The sequence below is a fragment of the Protomyctophum bolini genome (genome assembly GCF_963924005.1).
Source record: "Protomyctophum bolini genome assembly, chromosome: 8".
In the NCBI taxonomy this organism is placed as follows: Eukaryota; Metazoa; Chordata; class Actinopteri; order Myctophiformes; family Myctophidae; genus Protomyctophum; species Protomyctophum bolini.
In genome coordinates, this window is record NC_137869.1 from 25,903,201 (window position 1) to 25,918,781 (window position 15,581).

The 15,581-nt window shown below is 44.1% G+C and overlaps 1 protein-coding gene across 3 annotated transcripts in view; it reads right to left on the reverse strand.

Moving 5' to 3' along the window:
• Nucleotides 1-15,581, reverse strand: part of suco (SUN domain containing ossification factor) — a 61,890-nt gene that overhangs the window by 17,065 nt on the left and 29,244 nt on the right. The window contains exons 4-13 of one of the 3 annotated variants that reach the window (XM_080769365.1): nt 12,617-13,023; nt 11,379-11,534; nt 10,775-10,934; nt 9,037-9,148; nt 7,598-7,725; nt 6,905-6,972; nt 6,116-6,223; nt 5,236-5,341; nt 3,170-3,190; nt 2,555-2,610 (exon numbers count right to left, since the gene is read on the reverse strand). In XM_080769365.1, the coding sequence (XP_080625491.1) occupies nt 2,555-2,610; nt 3,170-3,190; nt 5,236-5,341; nt 6,116-6,223; nt 6,905-6,972; nt 7,598-7,725; nt 9,037-9,148; nt 10,775-10,934; nt 11,379-11,534; nt 12,617-13,023 (1,322 nt within the window). The remainder of the gene's footprint in view (nt 1-2,554; nt 2,611-3,169; nt 3,191-5,235; nt 5,342-6,115; nt 6,224-6,904; nt 6,973-7,597; nt 7,726-9,036; nt 9,149-10,774; nt 10,935-11,378; nt 11,535-12,616; nt 13,024-15,581) is intronic. The other 2 variants (XM_080769367.1, XM_080769366.1) reach the window with 2 other exon arrangements.

The following is a 15,581-nucleotide window of genomic DNA, read 5'->3' on the forward strand; positions in this document are numbered from 1 at the left end:
GACGTATTGTAAAAGTCTGTAGAAATGTAGTCTCTCACGCAGGAGACCTGGGTTTGATTCCAGGGTAGCACAATAGGACATGGACGTTATTGACGGCAGCTTTGTATATTAACACTGTGGTTTTACTTTGCAGCAAGGTAATGGGACGAATACACCATGTTCTCTAATCGCTATCTAAGGTAAATAGGACCCGGCCCACTGAGATAGAAGCTCAAGGCTCTCCATTCCACATGCCTCTTCATGTGAGCGTTCTTCAGCAGCTCTTATCTAACGTGAAAGGAACGTCGTAGTACGATGCACATCCACATTCTGAACTACGACCTCCCTTTGAGGGTTTTACGGCTTCCTTAACCTATGCCCACCTCTTTAGTCACAGAGGCAGATACGCCTGGCTGTCATTGTTTGTCAAGTTAATCTATTTTAGGATAACTTTTTTTTGTTACCCTAATTTAAAGTATACGGTTTTATTTATTAACTTTGAAACTGAAATCATGTTTTTCAACGTTTTGCTGCCTGTCTTGGCCAAGACAGTTTTAATCCCTGCTTAGATGGTTAAATTAAAATAATTATTCAACACAGTATATCAGTACCATCCCAGCCACACACACACACACACACACACGCACGCACACAACTAGCCTACAGAGCCACGCCGTAAAAACAAATAGCCTCCACTGAAAGCAACGGTCCAGGCACCTTGGCTGGTAATCCAGTCTGGCAGTGTGCCGCGGGTTCGACTCCCGATACCGACGGCCTTTACTGAATGTCACCCCCCCATCTCTCTCCCCATTTCCTGTCAGCCTACTGTCTGTTCCTCCATAAAAAATATAAAATAAAGGCAAAAGCCACAAAAAATAATAATAATAAAGAAATAAAGATAATCTCTTCACTTCACGAATGACGATTTACATACTCTAGGTACCGCTAAACAAAATGCATTATCCATTAAGTAAGTCTATTGTGCTCAAAACGTCTTGAACACAAACAAGTCTAATCTGCAAGTTAGCACGGAGCCCTGTGTCGCAACGGCGGCACCAGTTCTAGACGGGCCTTTTTTGTCTTTGTGTTGACCTAGAAACCCTAAATGCTCTGCGTGCGCGTATGCTTTCCATATGAGGAGCATTCCAGTCAACCCTGGCTTCGCTCCAGCCCAAAACCAGGCAGAGGAATTACCGCACGGAGCTGCAGGGGATGAATAGGAGGGACTGTGTGTCGAAATGCTCCCTACGTACAATCATGTAACCTGATATCATGATCAGAGACATATACTGGTCTGTAGCAGTGGTTAGATAACTCTACTCCAGGCCGCCACAACTCTTAGTGTGATTCTTGCAATATGCATCTGTCCAACTCCATCTGATGCAAATCGTTGCTTACAGACAGACAGAGATGCACAGAGAGACAGGCAGAATATAAAAGCATGAACAGATCGAGAGTAAAAAGGTGTCTTTCTGTTTTTTCGTTTTGACATTTCACTTGAAGGGAACGAGAGCAGAGAATTCCCCAGCCAGCCAAGTAAAGCATGGCTCAGTTCCAGAGTGAACAAAGGTTTCCTGGAAATCCTATAGGCTCCAAATGACTCCTCCCCCCGAGAGAGAGAGAGATAGACACACACACACACACACACACACACACTTCCAAGAATTACTGTACACTAGGGTACAGTATGAACTATGATTTTTGACAAAGTACTATAACAAAGTAATGGGACAAGTATTCATTTAAATAAAAGTGGATTCTGCATAAGTGTCTCCTTAAGGAGTAGTTCACCCAAAACATGACTTATTTTCTATCAATCACACACCCAATGAAGCCTTAGATTCATGGAGATTTATCCGTTTTCGTGGCATTCCTGAGCCAATAATGTGATAGCATCTTTAATGTGATGACCTTGCGTTGCGGTGTCTCCTACTGGAGACGCTAGCATCTTTAATGTGATGACCTTGCGTTGCGGATTGCGGTGTCTCCTACCGGAGACGCTAGCATTGTGATGACCTTGCGTTGCGGTGTCTCCTACCGGAGACACTAGCATAATGTGATGAACTTGTTGCGGTGTCTCCTACCGGAGATGCTAGCATCTTTCCGCCGGTCATCAAATTATTGGCTTAGGAATGCCACAAAAACAAACAAATCTCCATGAATTCAAGGCTTCATGGGGTTGTGATTGATAGAAAATAAGTCATGTTTTGGGGGTGAACCACTCCTTTAAGCCAGTGTGAAATCACAGTCAAATGACTCCACGGTGTCCAATGTGTTGTGTGACAGAGATTTTAGTCTAATAAAGCAGCGTGTTGTTTGGAATGCTTCAGTTCCTGGTATGCTCTCTATATTTAGCCACCAGAATAACTGCCAAGCTACCTTGAAAGAAAGACGCCTGTAGAAGAATCTACTTGGACAATTTGCCAGACACGTCATGGTCAGAAGATATAAAATGCAGTGCAAGGTCAGACCAAGGTTAGTCCAAGCCAAGGCTAGCTAGATCCTATGACGCTTCTTATAAATGACAGGATTTAGCCAAATAATGGTTCCCTAACTTCCCTTTGGCTGGTCTTACCTGATGAGACTGAGGGGACAGAAGTGTTCCGACCCGAAGTGAGAGAGAAGCTCAACCTGCAAGAGGGACAACAGCAACCAGTTAAGATCAAACAGGCATGATCCCCAGTTGTACAAGACACCAGTCTCAATAAGAATTATTACCATTATACACCCACTCCAAAAACAGTCCATCAAACATGGGTTACGTAATCGTGAACATTGCCAAGCGTCGACAGTCTGTACTCTGTGTGTGTGTTATAATGCAATGGTTCCCAAACCTTTTAGCTTGAGACCCAAAAGCTAGTGAAAATGGCCAATCTACAAGCGACGTGTGAGCTTGTACAATCGGCTATTTTTTCTCTCGAATTAATCATTTTTGTATTTAGAAAACAAATGTTTGAATTTGTTTTTAATTCGTGAACATTTTAAAATTGTATTATAATTAAAAAACTAAATGTAGGAAATGTGGTCGACTCCTGACCCACTTCTTTGGGAAACAGTGTTATAATGGCTTCATCTTCCACATGCATTACACTATGTGTGCTGTGCCACCCAAAGCTCAATAATCGATGCATATTATGCCCATTAAGGTGTGCTTTATTACACATCATATTCATAGAGAGAAGGGCGCTACCTTGATGTACTTGATGAACATCTGATGTGAGAAGAGGACAAGGCAGGGAGAAACAGAGAGGGGGGGGAAAGAGAGAGAGAGAATCAGTAAAAGGTTGATTCATGCCACAAGCAAGTAAAGTATGTGCTCACAGTTTGTCAAATGTCTTTTTTACTCATAACACACAGTTGACTCCGTTTGTACTATTAAAAAAAAAAGTAGGGTAAATGATTTTCTTTGATTAAAATAAGTGTAAAATAGCTCTATATTATGACAGTACTCATTGCTATAGAGTTCAGCAACAGGGGTCCATGTCCATGTCCATGTCCAGTCCCCACCTCGTTTATAAAAAAGAAAATGCATATTCGGGTCGGGATATACATTTTATCCGATCAGGATAGAGACCTCAAACAGGATACACATTAAACAAGTGAAATTAGAAGTGATGACACCAAAACATTTGCAGACAAATCTGGAACACAAAAAAATGGAAGCTGATAAATGGGAAATCTGCAAAACCTGATTGGCAGAAATGTTGTCACCTACCTGAAAATGTATGTTCTGTTAAAAATCTGGACAGACAGGGATCCTGTTACTGAACAAACACTCTAGCCATGATTACTAGCATAATACAGAGCTTTAAACTTTTAACAAATAAAATGAAAACGTTTTGCTTTAACCACAAAATATCACTTACCCCACATTTAAGACTCTACAGGCAAGATACTAGCATCAGTTAAGGTGCAGTTAAGGTTGAACACTGCATGGTTTACTTTAGGCCATTTTACGATATGATCATGACATGCCATGTGAAAAGGGTAAATCGTGATTATTCACCTTATCAGACTGTGCGAGTTGAATCAAGGCCAGCTATAAATTATCCTATGAAAATAGGCTACGACCTACATCAGCCGATGGGGCAATGTTTTACCTTTAGTAAACACAAAAGGAGGGGAGGAAAAGTCTCTCCGCTTGGCAGAAGAGGACTGACATCATTCTGATATCATTTTTATCTGAAAAATGACTGCAACTAATTTATTGGTTTCAAGGGCTAAAGCAAAAGAGCTAACAATTATGTCTATGCGCAGTCAATCTACAACAGATTTTGCCACATCTTTGTTATGAGGTGGAAATCCTAATCAGGGATGAGACAAATTGCAAATGGCCAATCTCGTGCAGTTTGGTCAAGTTTGAAAGAGGAGCACAAAAGACAGAAACACAGACACAAACACGGACGGGCAGGGACAGACGAACAAGTCGAGGACAGACACGAGACATCAGAACAAGACATAACAGGTTTGCGTAGGTTCAGTTCTTTAGAGGCGACTTAAAAGGAGACAACAGTTTATGTAATCAGGTTCTTTTCATGTTGTAACAGATCACACTTGGTGCAAATCAAATCAACGGCCACATACACATCTACGGGATTATTAACATTACACTTTAAACACACAGCGAGCAGCCGAAGCAACAGCGAAGGGACGAATGAGAGAAGGAGGGGACAGTTGAATGCAATTAGTATCCTAATTTGTTCGTAGGAACACTTCAAGGGCGAAGATTCACAAATGGTCAGCATGGCTTGTCCGTCCTTAATGCTTACAAAACACAGCTCTGTCAGAGACACAGCCTTACAAAAACAAACACGTTTCTGTGTCCAGGCAAAGGGATATTATACATGGATAAGTTACCATGAAGTCACGAGCGGGTCCCCTGAGCCATGTAATGTAGAGACTAGAGTATGTGTGGGTGTGAGAATGTGTCAGAGGACTAGAATGCACGTGATGTGTAGTAGGCCTCATACGGTTACCAACTAGGGGTGCACCGATAATGGTCAATAGCAGGCTGAATACACACCGCCGTTACCCATACCGCACTCACACACGGTTATCTACTTTTTATTCTTGAACGTACTCATTTAGAATGTAGGTGATTTGAGAGTAAATACTATACTATACTGAGAAGCATTCTGCCACGTGTCGTCGACTGTAAAAACAACGTATGACTTTTCAGAAGAGCCCTCTACCAATGAACTATAACAGCATACATGAATGTAGTGATCAATTTACACAGAAGAACAAGGCGCTAACCTTCACATATTTGGCATAGAGCTGTTCGTCCAATGGGAAGCTCTGGACGGTGCGCTCGTCGCGGCCGTGGAATGTACCCAGCTTCACCCACTTGTTGGTTGGATATCTGTGGAGAGGAGAAGGACGGTGGAACCATGTGTGGGGGTTAGAGAAGAAGTGAGAGGCTGGTTGAGGTATACCCGGTTGAAACTAACGTCTTCAAGTGTGCAGTATTGTGTGTGTGTGTGTGTGTGTGTGTGTGTGTGTGTGTTATTTGTGTGTTATGTCCAGGGGTGCACTGGTCACTTCACCCGACACCACAGTGTTGCTCCCTATTTTGAGGGAAAGATAACACGCAGGGCAGGCACATGCATAGATGTGCACGCGCATGCACGCTGGAACCAGTTCCCCTTTTCGCCAAGTTACCCAAATGGCTACTTTGCATTAACAGGTTTACAGGCGAGTGTGCAAATGTGTCCTCAGGACTCCTCATACACCTTATATAAGCAACACAGCATTTTGTCTACAATAGCGCTGCCAGTATCCTAACTGCACGCAACAAGAATGCCTCAAACTTTTCAGTTTCTCAAGGCATTCCTTGAGAAGATTTACAAAGACTAAAGCTAAACTAGTACCGGTAATTTAATTTCCTATACAAACATGTTTCCTACTATTAATACCCGTAAATCTAAGTAAAAGTAATCACTGCAAATGTCGTGAGGGAAGTTGAGCGGCGGGGAATCAATGTGCGAATGAGCGAGACAGCCCTCTGGAGCGAGGAACCGCTTTTCCCCCAATCCACTCCACTCACATGCTCTGGTTGTGTGTGTGTGTGTGTGTGTGTGTGTGTGTGTGTGTGTGTGTGTGTGTGTGTGTGTGTGTGTGTTGCATGTCAGTATACCTGTCACTGATTGACACCAGGAAGTCTTTGGGTGTGGATGAGAAGAGCTCAAAGTTAGCAATGTCCAGCTGCTTCACTTGAATAGGCTCACAGAGCTCTATGACAAACCTGGAGAGAGACACAGACAGATACACATCAATGAGTGCATCCTGAAAACCTACGTGCTAATGCAGGGGTTCTCAACCTGTGGGTCGTGACCCCTCAGGGGGTCCCGGAATTATTTTGGGGGATTACTTTGAAATCCAGACGCTTTTCAAAAAAGCATTTCCCCAGCCAAAAACGTTGAGAACCCCTGTGCTAATGTACAGCTTTTTTGCTTACACAAGTTTTCAAAAAGTCAATTTCCAGCACATTTCAAGCACCTTCAAGACAACTGCAAGTTTGTGTGAATCAGTGGTTCAAGTAATAATAAGCATAACAGTACGACGAAAGAGAAGTGATGATGATGATGAAGATGCTAGTTAGTCATCAGGTACCAGGTACCTAAAGACAAGTACCTAAATATTTCAAGTGAGAAAGAAAACCCTTTCACTTGAAATCCAACCACATTCCTGGCGGTTTAAAAAAGATAACATGCAAATATAACTGCCCTCAAGGCTTTCCGGCTCCTGTGAAGAAGAACCCTGATAGACTCGTCCTGTCAAAAGTCCCCTAGAGTGACTGATGTTTGCGTCAGAGAGAGAGGCGTGTGGGAGGGAGCGAGGGAGGGAAGGAGGGTGCTCACTGCTGGTACATGTGCTCTACGTGTGACAAGGTGCTGGTACATGTGCTCGTATACATGTGACTCACCAAATTTTGTTGCTGCAGGGATTCAGCATATAAAGATCCATGTTCTCCATTAGAATAGCCGAGGTACTCTGAAGAGACAAGAGGATTGACACAGAAAGGTGTTCAGTATGGGTGGGTGGCATAAATTATATTTGGCACAACACCTTCAGGGGTTTATGACGTACAGTATGTGAGTGTTACATAACAATACCTGGAAATTTAGTCACTTGACTTTGACTTGACAGCATATTTTGGTTCAACAAACGTGGTTACATAATAATTAGAATACTGTGAGGCTGCCATGACAACTGAAATCCCCTTGCGGGATCAATAAGGATCTATCTGGATAACAGTCGCCTGCATTGTTTAGCGGGACATGCTTTTCATCACACGGGGCAAACCGTCACCATCATGTTTTAAATACACTGTCGCACATCACTGAAATTGTTTAGTCTATCAACAAAATTAACACCGTCTATAAGAGATCCTAAAAGTACTAAATGAGTGCTGGTGTCCACTTCGACAAAACCCCACTTTTTCACGATTCTAGCAGATCTACAAGCTCAAAACATAGATCATGTATTTTTGCTAATTCATCGTAAAGACATATGCAGCGCTTAAGAGGTTATAGAATGCCGGTTTGTTTTGCAAGTGGGTTAAACATTAAGATGTCCTCACGGCAACAGAAAAAAATAGACTTGTGTATTGTCGTACCTTGGCTTCATTGTTGGCCGAGAGTATCTTTGCGCCACACTCCACGGAGGCGTAGTTATTCTTGAAGCTTTTCTGGACTTTCTTCACGGGGTGGGGGCTGCCGTTGGTCGACGTATGGAGAGACTGGCCTAAATTAACACAACAAACGGGGGCGTTAGAGCTGTGTCTGTGTGCAGGAGGTTTATCAACTAGGTTATGTAAAGACATGTCACCTTCCTTTAGGGTGAATAATACATACAGGGCTTTATCACTGATGGCATCGCCTCTACTGTCCCCTCCAGGCAGTGGCGTGCACAGATAGACACTAGGCTAGAGAACCTGCTCTTTGCCCTCTGGACAGCAATGTGCCCTTTGTTTTTGTACAGTGAACACTGTGGAGTATGTGGACCATGGTGACATTGATCAATTCTTGATAAAAAGCTTCTAATATATTATTTATGCGCCAAAATCTATACATCTCACACTATTAAGGCAACCGGCCGGTTCCACGTGCTGCACAAGGTGCCCTTTTTTCACTTCAGCACCTGCCCCTCTAAATGTCTGTGCACGCCACTGCCTCCAGGTATGTTGCCATGTGTACTCAGTTATGCACAGAATGTAGGTCATCTATGGGAATGTCAAGGTAATGTTTGCAAATGTACTTGCTGTACCCTTCATGTCACAGCACTGATAAGATGTTCTTTAGAATGAAACCACACACACACACACACACACACACACACACTTTTAAAAACCTGGTCATCTGGGATGCCATGTGACAAAAAGGGTATTTTTCTGCCAATGTGCACAGCACACATATGTAAACGTACAGTGTGCCAACATCACTTTGTGTGCAAATGAAAAAGATGGTGGCTGTGACAAAGTTTCCTTCAAGACACTGAACCCATAACAGCTCCCCATGATGGCGATACCGTACCTTGCATGGTTGCCTCTGCCGTCAGTGTGTGTGTGTGTGTGTGTGTGTGTGTGTGTGTGTGTGAGAGAGAGAGAGAGAGAGAGAGAGGATGTAATGCAAATTGTACAGCACGTTGGATAAAAGGTGATATAGAAATGCATATATGAGCAAAAGTATAGTTTTTTCTTTGAAAGGAATGAATGCTTCGTCAAAGCATACATCCTGGTGCGTGCGTGTGTACTTGTCCGTAAAAGTGTGTCCATGAAAGTAAGAGAAAGTGTGTATCTATGAATAACATTAAGCAAGTGGTATGTTAGGTAACCGTTTGAGTGTTCACAAGTGTTTGTGTCGCTAAAACCCTTTGATCAGGAGCCATTAGAGGCAGTGCAAAATGAACAATAGTCACGACTCACAACTCACACACCAACACATGCTCCACTGACCACACACACACACCACCGATGCAGAAACATTAAGAGAAAGAGTTGATCAATCAGTGTGTGCGTGCGTGTACAGTATCAAAGTGTGTGTAGTGTACCCTTACTCTTTTCCTTCTCCACCTCCAACACTTGCTTCTTCCACTCGTCAAAAGTGGGGATGTCTTCTTTAGCGGGCACTGAGGGGTCTGCTTCTGTTCCCACGCTGGCATCCACTGCCTGCAGCACGCGCACACACATACATATCAGTGTTAATTTTGACAGCAACTTTTGGGGAAAAAAGATTTCATTTTTGTCACATTTTAGTCTAGTTTTAGTCAACCATATATTATAAGATTTTAGTCGATTAAATCTACAGTTTATTTTGTGGACAGTGTATTTCGTCGTATGGGCTAATGGCTGATTTTACATTTGGTTGCATGCTGACAATAGCGCTGCATGTAGATCTGCTATTTTCTGAGCGCAACACTGAGTGCGACCAAGCATAAAATGACTTTAGTCTTCTACTGGATCTCTTCTCCACTAGTCTCTCCCTAACATTTTAGTCTAGTTTATATTTGTTAACTAAATTCGTTAGTCATCATAGCTTTGTTTATATTTCGTTTATATTTAGTTTTCGTCAGTGAAAAAAGGTAGTCGACGAACATTTTTCGTCATAGTTGGACTTAAAATATATCACTATAAATGATAGAATCAGCCTTCTAATAGGTTTATCTCTTGACGTTGGAGCTACAAAGTGAGGACAGATAATCTAATATGACTAATATGTTACTTCTATTTCTAGCTGCACTGAGTCATGGAGGTAAATTCTAACTCCTCACGCATGACATGAGTCATGACAACACACACTATATGGTAGGGTTGTGAGTGAATAGATGACTGGACTGGAAAAACATACCGTATAAGCGAGTTCGACACAATCTGCTCTGCATACTGAGATGATATTAAAAGGGATGCAGTTTGTGAAAAGATACAAGCCATCAATTGCAGCCGTTATTAAATGGTCTTTAGAGTTTTGCACTAGGTGGATATTTGGTTATAAAACCTTGTATTGAAACTGCAGTAATTCTAGAGACAAATGCCATTCATAGCACACGGCTAAGCTAGCAGCTAGTCTAATGGCCTCTGCAGCATTGAGGTGTGTTGGCCTGTGAGTAATGTTAGGTTGGATTATATAAGCAACACAGCTAGAGCCCAGGATGAACTACTATGAGCCTGCAATGCCATCAACACAGAAAGCTGCTAATGTGAACACAGAAACGGTCAGACTTACAGACCGAAACAGTCTGACTATACCGCTAATTTCAGCACTCACATAGTCCAACAATGAAATGTTCATAATCGCACTACACTTACAGACATGAAGTCCTCCACACCAACCGTCCATTCCAGAAGATTGAAAGCAAGTAGTCAGTTTTTGGCAGCTTAAACATTCATGAGACTGTTCTTTGGTAGGGTGCGTGTGTGACGTACTGTGTGTGTGTGTGTGTGTGTGTGTGTGTGTGTGTGCATGCATGCATGCATACATAAAGTGGTTCATCAGGGCTAGCATCCAAGCAAAGCTCTGCATCCCTCGTTAGACACATACTGTATACTGCAGCGATCATCTCAACTCAAAACCACAACTGCACTCTTCCTTCTGCCAGTCACTAGCAGCAATTTATTTTCCCAGTAGATTAGATATATTTTTGGGGTTTTGGGGGAAAAACATGAAAATGTTTGAGACATAGAAACATTGGTTTTTCAGAAAACTGTCAGGATTTAGAAGGCATTTGTAGAATCTTTTCTCTGGTCTAAATGGGTTAATTAGTAAATGTGAAATAAACCGAGGCTGCCGTAGTGTACCTGCTGCTCTTGGTGTGGGTGGGAGGCGTTGGCTCCCTGGTCCTGGTCCGACAGGCCACCATGGTCCTGGAGCTGCTCCTGATCCACATCCTCCACGTCAGGAGCAGAGCCACCGGGGAGCAGCTCTGACGACTGGCCGTCTATGCTTCCCACATCCACGCTATACAGGGCAGAGGGGGGGGGGGGGGGGGGACCGATGGAGAGAAGAGAACGGTGAGGAAACAGTCAATTTGAACACACACACACACACACACACACACACACACACACACACACACAGAAGAAAGACAGCTCATTGTATTCACCTGACAATATATCAGTTAGTACTTGTTGTGAGCGAGCAACTCGCCCGAAAAAGAAAAGTAAAAAAAAATAAAGTAAAAACTAAATAAATAATAAATAAAAAGCTTATACAGTAGGACAGGAGAGCAAGGCCAGCGGACGATTGGCTGAGCGTAGCAGAGGGAGGTGTGGCTTTGTTGTTACCTTGTTTTACCCATCTCTGTGTTCCGATTGGCTGCTGTGGGGTGGAGGAGGCGGGGGGGGGGGGGGGAGAGGCAGAGGGAGTGGGTGGGGTCGGGGGTGGGGGTGTTCCACAACTCACCTGGGAAATGGGCTGCCAAAGGGAGTGTTTTCACAGGTTGCCAGTTTTGGGGGAATGACCCCGCACTGCGAGTCAGTGAGCTCAGCAGAGACAAAGCTGTCTACAGGGGGGGGTTGGTCTCCAGCACTGGCAACCTCTAGAGGGGCCCACACTGCACTGAGGGAAAAGAAAGGACATGATGCCGTTTACCACAGCTCCTCCGAGAGAGGAGGATGGAAGGGAGAGATAAACGGAGAGAGGGAGAGAGAGAGAGAGAGAGAGAGAGAGAGAGAGAGAGAGAGAGAGAGAGAGAGAGAGAGAGAGAGAGAGAGAGAGAGAGAGATGGGGACAAGGAAGGATTTAGGGCATGAGAATGGAGCGACACGGAAGGCCGATTGAGACAGAAGTAAAGAGCAGGAGGGGGTCACAGTGGATACACACACAGTGAGGGACGAATGACGAGGAAAGAGGAGATGGAAAAAGAGGGAGTTTGGGGGGGGGGGGGGTGGAAAGAAAGGTAGGGAGGGGGTGAGAGTGAGAGAGAGTGAGTAGTGGGGGGGGGGGGGTAGAGAGGGGATGTTGTAGAGGTGTCTGGTAGGGTAGCTGAAGAGCAGGGCTTAAGCTGAAATGTCTGAAATGTCCTGGAGACGACGGCCATGTTGAAAACGCATTTGAACTGTAGACGTTGGTGTTCTCCGTACACCAGGGAGGCATCTCATCTCAACTTTCCACCAAATAACCAGTGAGGGGTCCCGTGTCCGAATAAGTCACCAATTCCACCAATTGGTTACTTGTGTGGGGGGGTCAAAGTCCACAAGATCTTAAGATAAGGGCGGTGCGTGGGAAATCACCGAACCGCGCAGAGACTCCACAATGTCCGAGATGAGGACCAAGATAACACACCTTGAAAGTCCGAACCCAAACTCTTCCGTTTGCATTCAGGCATACTTGCCGGATAAACAGTTCCCCCAGAAAAGTCAATCAAATAAACAACTGAAAGGGAATAAAAGTTAAGCAACAAAAACTCAAAGAAAACAAACAAAAACTCAACAAATGCTAATCATTAAACATAAATAAAATCAAAACTTAAATGAATCGTACTTGGGGGTTGAGGTTGGCTTTAACCACCATAAGAGGATCAGCATCACTCAATCATTTAAAGTGGAAGTGACTCTTATCTGCAGTTAAAGCCAACCTCTTCCAACAGCCCAGAGACCCTACCAGAGGGCCCTGGTGTCAGCAGTCCGAACGCAGCTTACCCTGTGTGGGGCGGCCTGCTGCTACTGTGTGAGGTAGGTGTGTCTTCTTGGTGCTCTTCTGGGTCTGGGAGCGAGGCCGAGCCGGGGATGGGTTGTGTGGGAGGTGGGGCTTCGCCGGGGGGCTCTGCCGAAGGTGGAGTGGGCGGGGGTTCTGTAGAGCCCTGGTCCTCCTGGGCTGGAGGCGAGTCAGGGGCCGGGGTCTGGGTGGGGGTGGAGGTGGTGGGGGAGGCTGGAAGTGCCTGGTCCTGGTCCTGTGTCTGGTCTTGGCTGTGGTCGTGGAGGTCCGAGTCATTGTGGAGATGTGGCTGGGGCTCTGGCTCAGCAGTAGCAGCAGGTACATGTTCAGGTTCTGGGTCAGATTGGACTTCCTCCTCCAACACCACCACAGCCTCCACTGGATTCACAGTCTGATGAGAGATGACACAAACACATGCATGGATTCATAACGGATCAAAATAACTATTTGATCAATGATTCTTTCAGGGTTTTTACAAAAGTTTTTTGTAACCCATTTTTTCACCCAGTGTCAATTGTCTAATCTAATGTAATCCTGGGCACTACACTCCCTCTACCAACCTGGGGAGAGCAACGGACTGACCTCATGCTTTGCTTGTTTTTTTACCCCCTTCTCTATTTATTAGTTATGCCAATGAATTCCTCCCCACACACAGTGTTGTCACTGCCATCATCCTACTGACTCACGTGCCAGTGAGGAGCCCCATCGGGAGGATGTAGACTAGAGCCTTCATCCTACTCCTCCCGCCCAACACTCCCTGCTGATCGGTGCATGCCGTCCCACCGGTCTCTTTATTGCTATAAAGGGTCGCTAGCCCCTCCTACATATAGCTTTTGATGTGTGTGCACAAACTTGGTCCTACACAAACCTTAAATTCCCATTGACAATGAAAGGAGAATTTTACGTCCTAGTGTCTGAGCAAATAGACACAGTGGGCTATATGTGCGTGCGTGTGTGCATGCGTTAAATGCCATGTGGGGGAAAACAAACCGAGGGAACATTTAGTAGTTTCTGCCTCCAAGCTACCGGCAATAACTGTCCTAAATCTGGCTCATACATTAAATACATAAAGTAACCGGTATGACAAATAACTGTCCTAAATCTGGCTTATACATTGAATACATAAAGTAACCGGTGTGACAAATAACTGTCCTAAATCTGGCTTATACATTGAATACATAAAGTAAGTTACCGGTGTGACAAATAACTGTCCTAAATCTGGCTTATCCTGCTACCCTAATAGACAGGGGTACATGAGCACCTGGCCGTTCATTCGTGCTCTATCTCCGACCAAGCCACACTTCCACCACACATCTCTCTATGCAAAATAAAACCTGCACACTCCCACAAAAGACATAGACTACATTGCATTCGCCAAAAATGTCTTCTTTACTGTTTAAATATTACTTTTCTGAAACACGCTATTCTTGCTCAACCTCAACAGCCTACGTCAGAATCGTCATGTTGGCGTCTACTACGCCAACTACGTTCACTTAATGGGGCCAGTCCTTCACAGTGACACACGCGTTAGATCAACCACGCGACCGGGATGGTTTCTACCCCTCAATGTCGTGCCTACTCTACACTGCCATCCGAAGGCCCCTCCCCCTTTCACTGCTCCTGTGTGTGACCTGTGAACTACTCTCTGACTGCACTGTGGCTTGATTTATATGTGCGAGGTTGAAATGTAATGCACATAAATTAATTATAGGTCCAGCAAGCAAATCATGATTGTCTGTTTGTGCTCAATAGGTCACCATCACATTCCGATTTTAGGTGTTGTGTTTTCTATGACATTTATTTGGGCCAGTAGTTTCATATCTATCCTTTTTCCGACCAACACAGAACATGCTAACGGTGTTAGCGCGTTAGCATCCATCTTGCTTTTCATTTATATGTGCGAGGTGGAAATGTAATGCACATAAATTAATTATAGGTCCAGCAAGCAAATCATGATTGTCTGTTTGTGCTCAATAGGTCACCATCACATTCCGATTTTAGGTGTTGTGTTTTGTATGACACTTTGGCCAGTAGTTTCATATCTATCCTTTTTCCTTTGACCAACACAGACCATGCTAACGGTGTTAGCGCGTTAGCATCACACAGCTTACAGCGTCAGTGTTGCATGAATACTTTCAACCATGACAATGCCGACTACTTTTGCTACACACACTTCCCAAGGATTATGGAGATGTCTTTATTTTTTTTTTAAGGTTGAGAAATGAAATAATTATGGTCGTTTCTAATCTCAGCATTTCACAAGAGAAAGACGTGGATGCCTTTCGCTGCGCTGTTGGCGTTGCCATGTCTCATAGAAACAAGTAAATAGGTCTTTAAAAAGAATCCCAAAACAAGCGCATATAACAGGGGTCTGTAACCTATTTTAAATGAAGTGCCATGTTTTTATTTTCTAGATAGTGAGTCAGCCACAAGCTCACATCACAACAATAATCCATGTAATAATCACAATAACAATACTAATAATAATAATCATAATAATCCTGCTACCCTAATAGACAGGGGTACATAAGCACATGGCCGTTTATCCAACAGCTTTCTCCGACCCAACCACACTTTCACCACACATCTCTATATGCAAAATAAATTCGGCACACTCCCAGAATACATATAGGCTACATTTCATTGAAAGAAATGTCTTAATTACTGAATAAATATTACTTTTGTCAACCACGCCATTGTTGCTCAACATCACCAGCCTACGTCAGAATCGTCATGTTGGCGTCTACTACGCCAACTACGTTCACTTATTGGGGCCAGTCCTTCACAGTGACACACGCGTTAGATGAACCACGCGACCGGGATGGTTTCTACCCCTCAATGTCGTGCATTTGCTGCGCCCTTCTAATGCTGCGCCACGCCTACTCTATACTGCTCCATGCGACTCGAACAGCGTCAGCAGCAGCAGCTCCGAGCCTCCGTCAGAAAGGC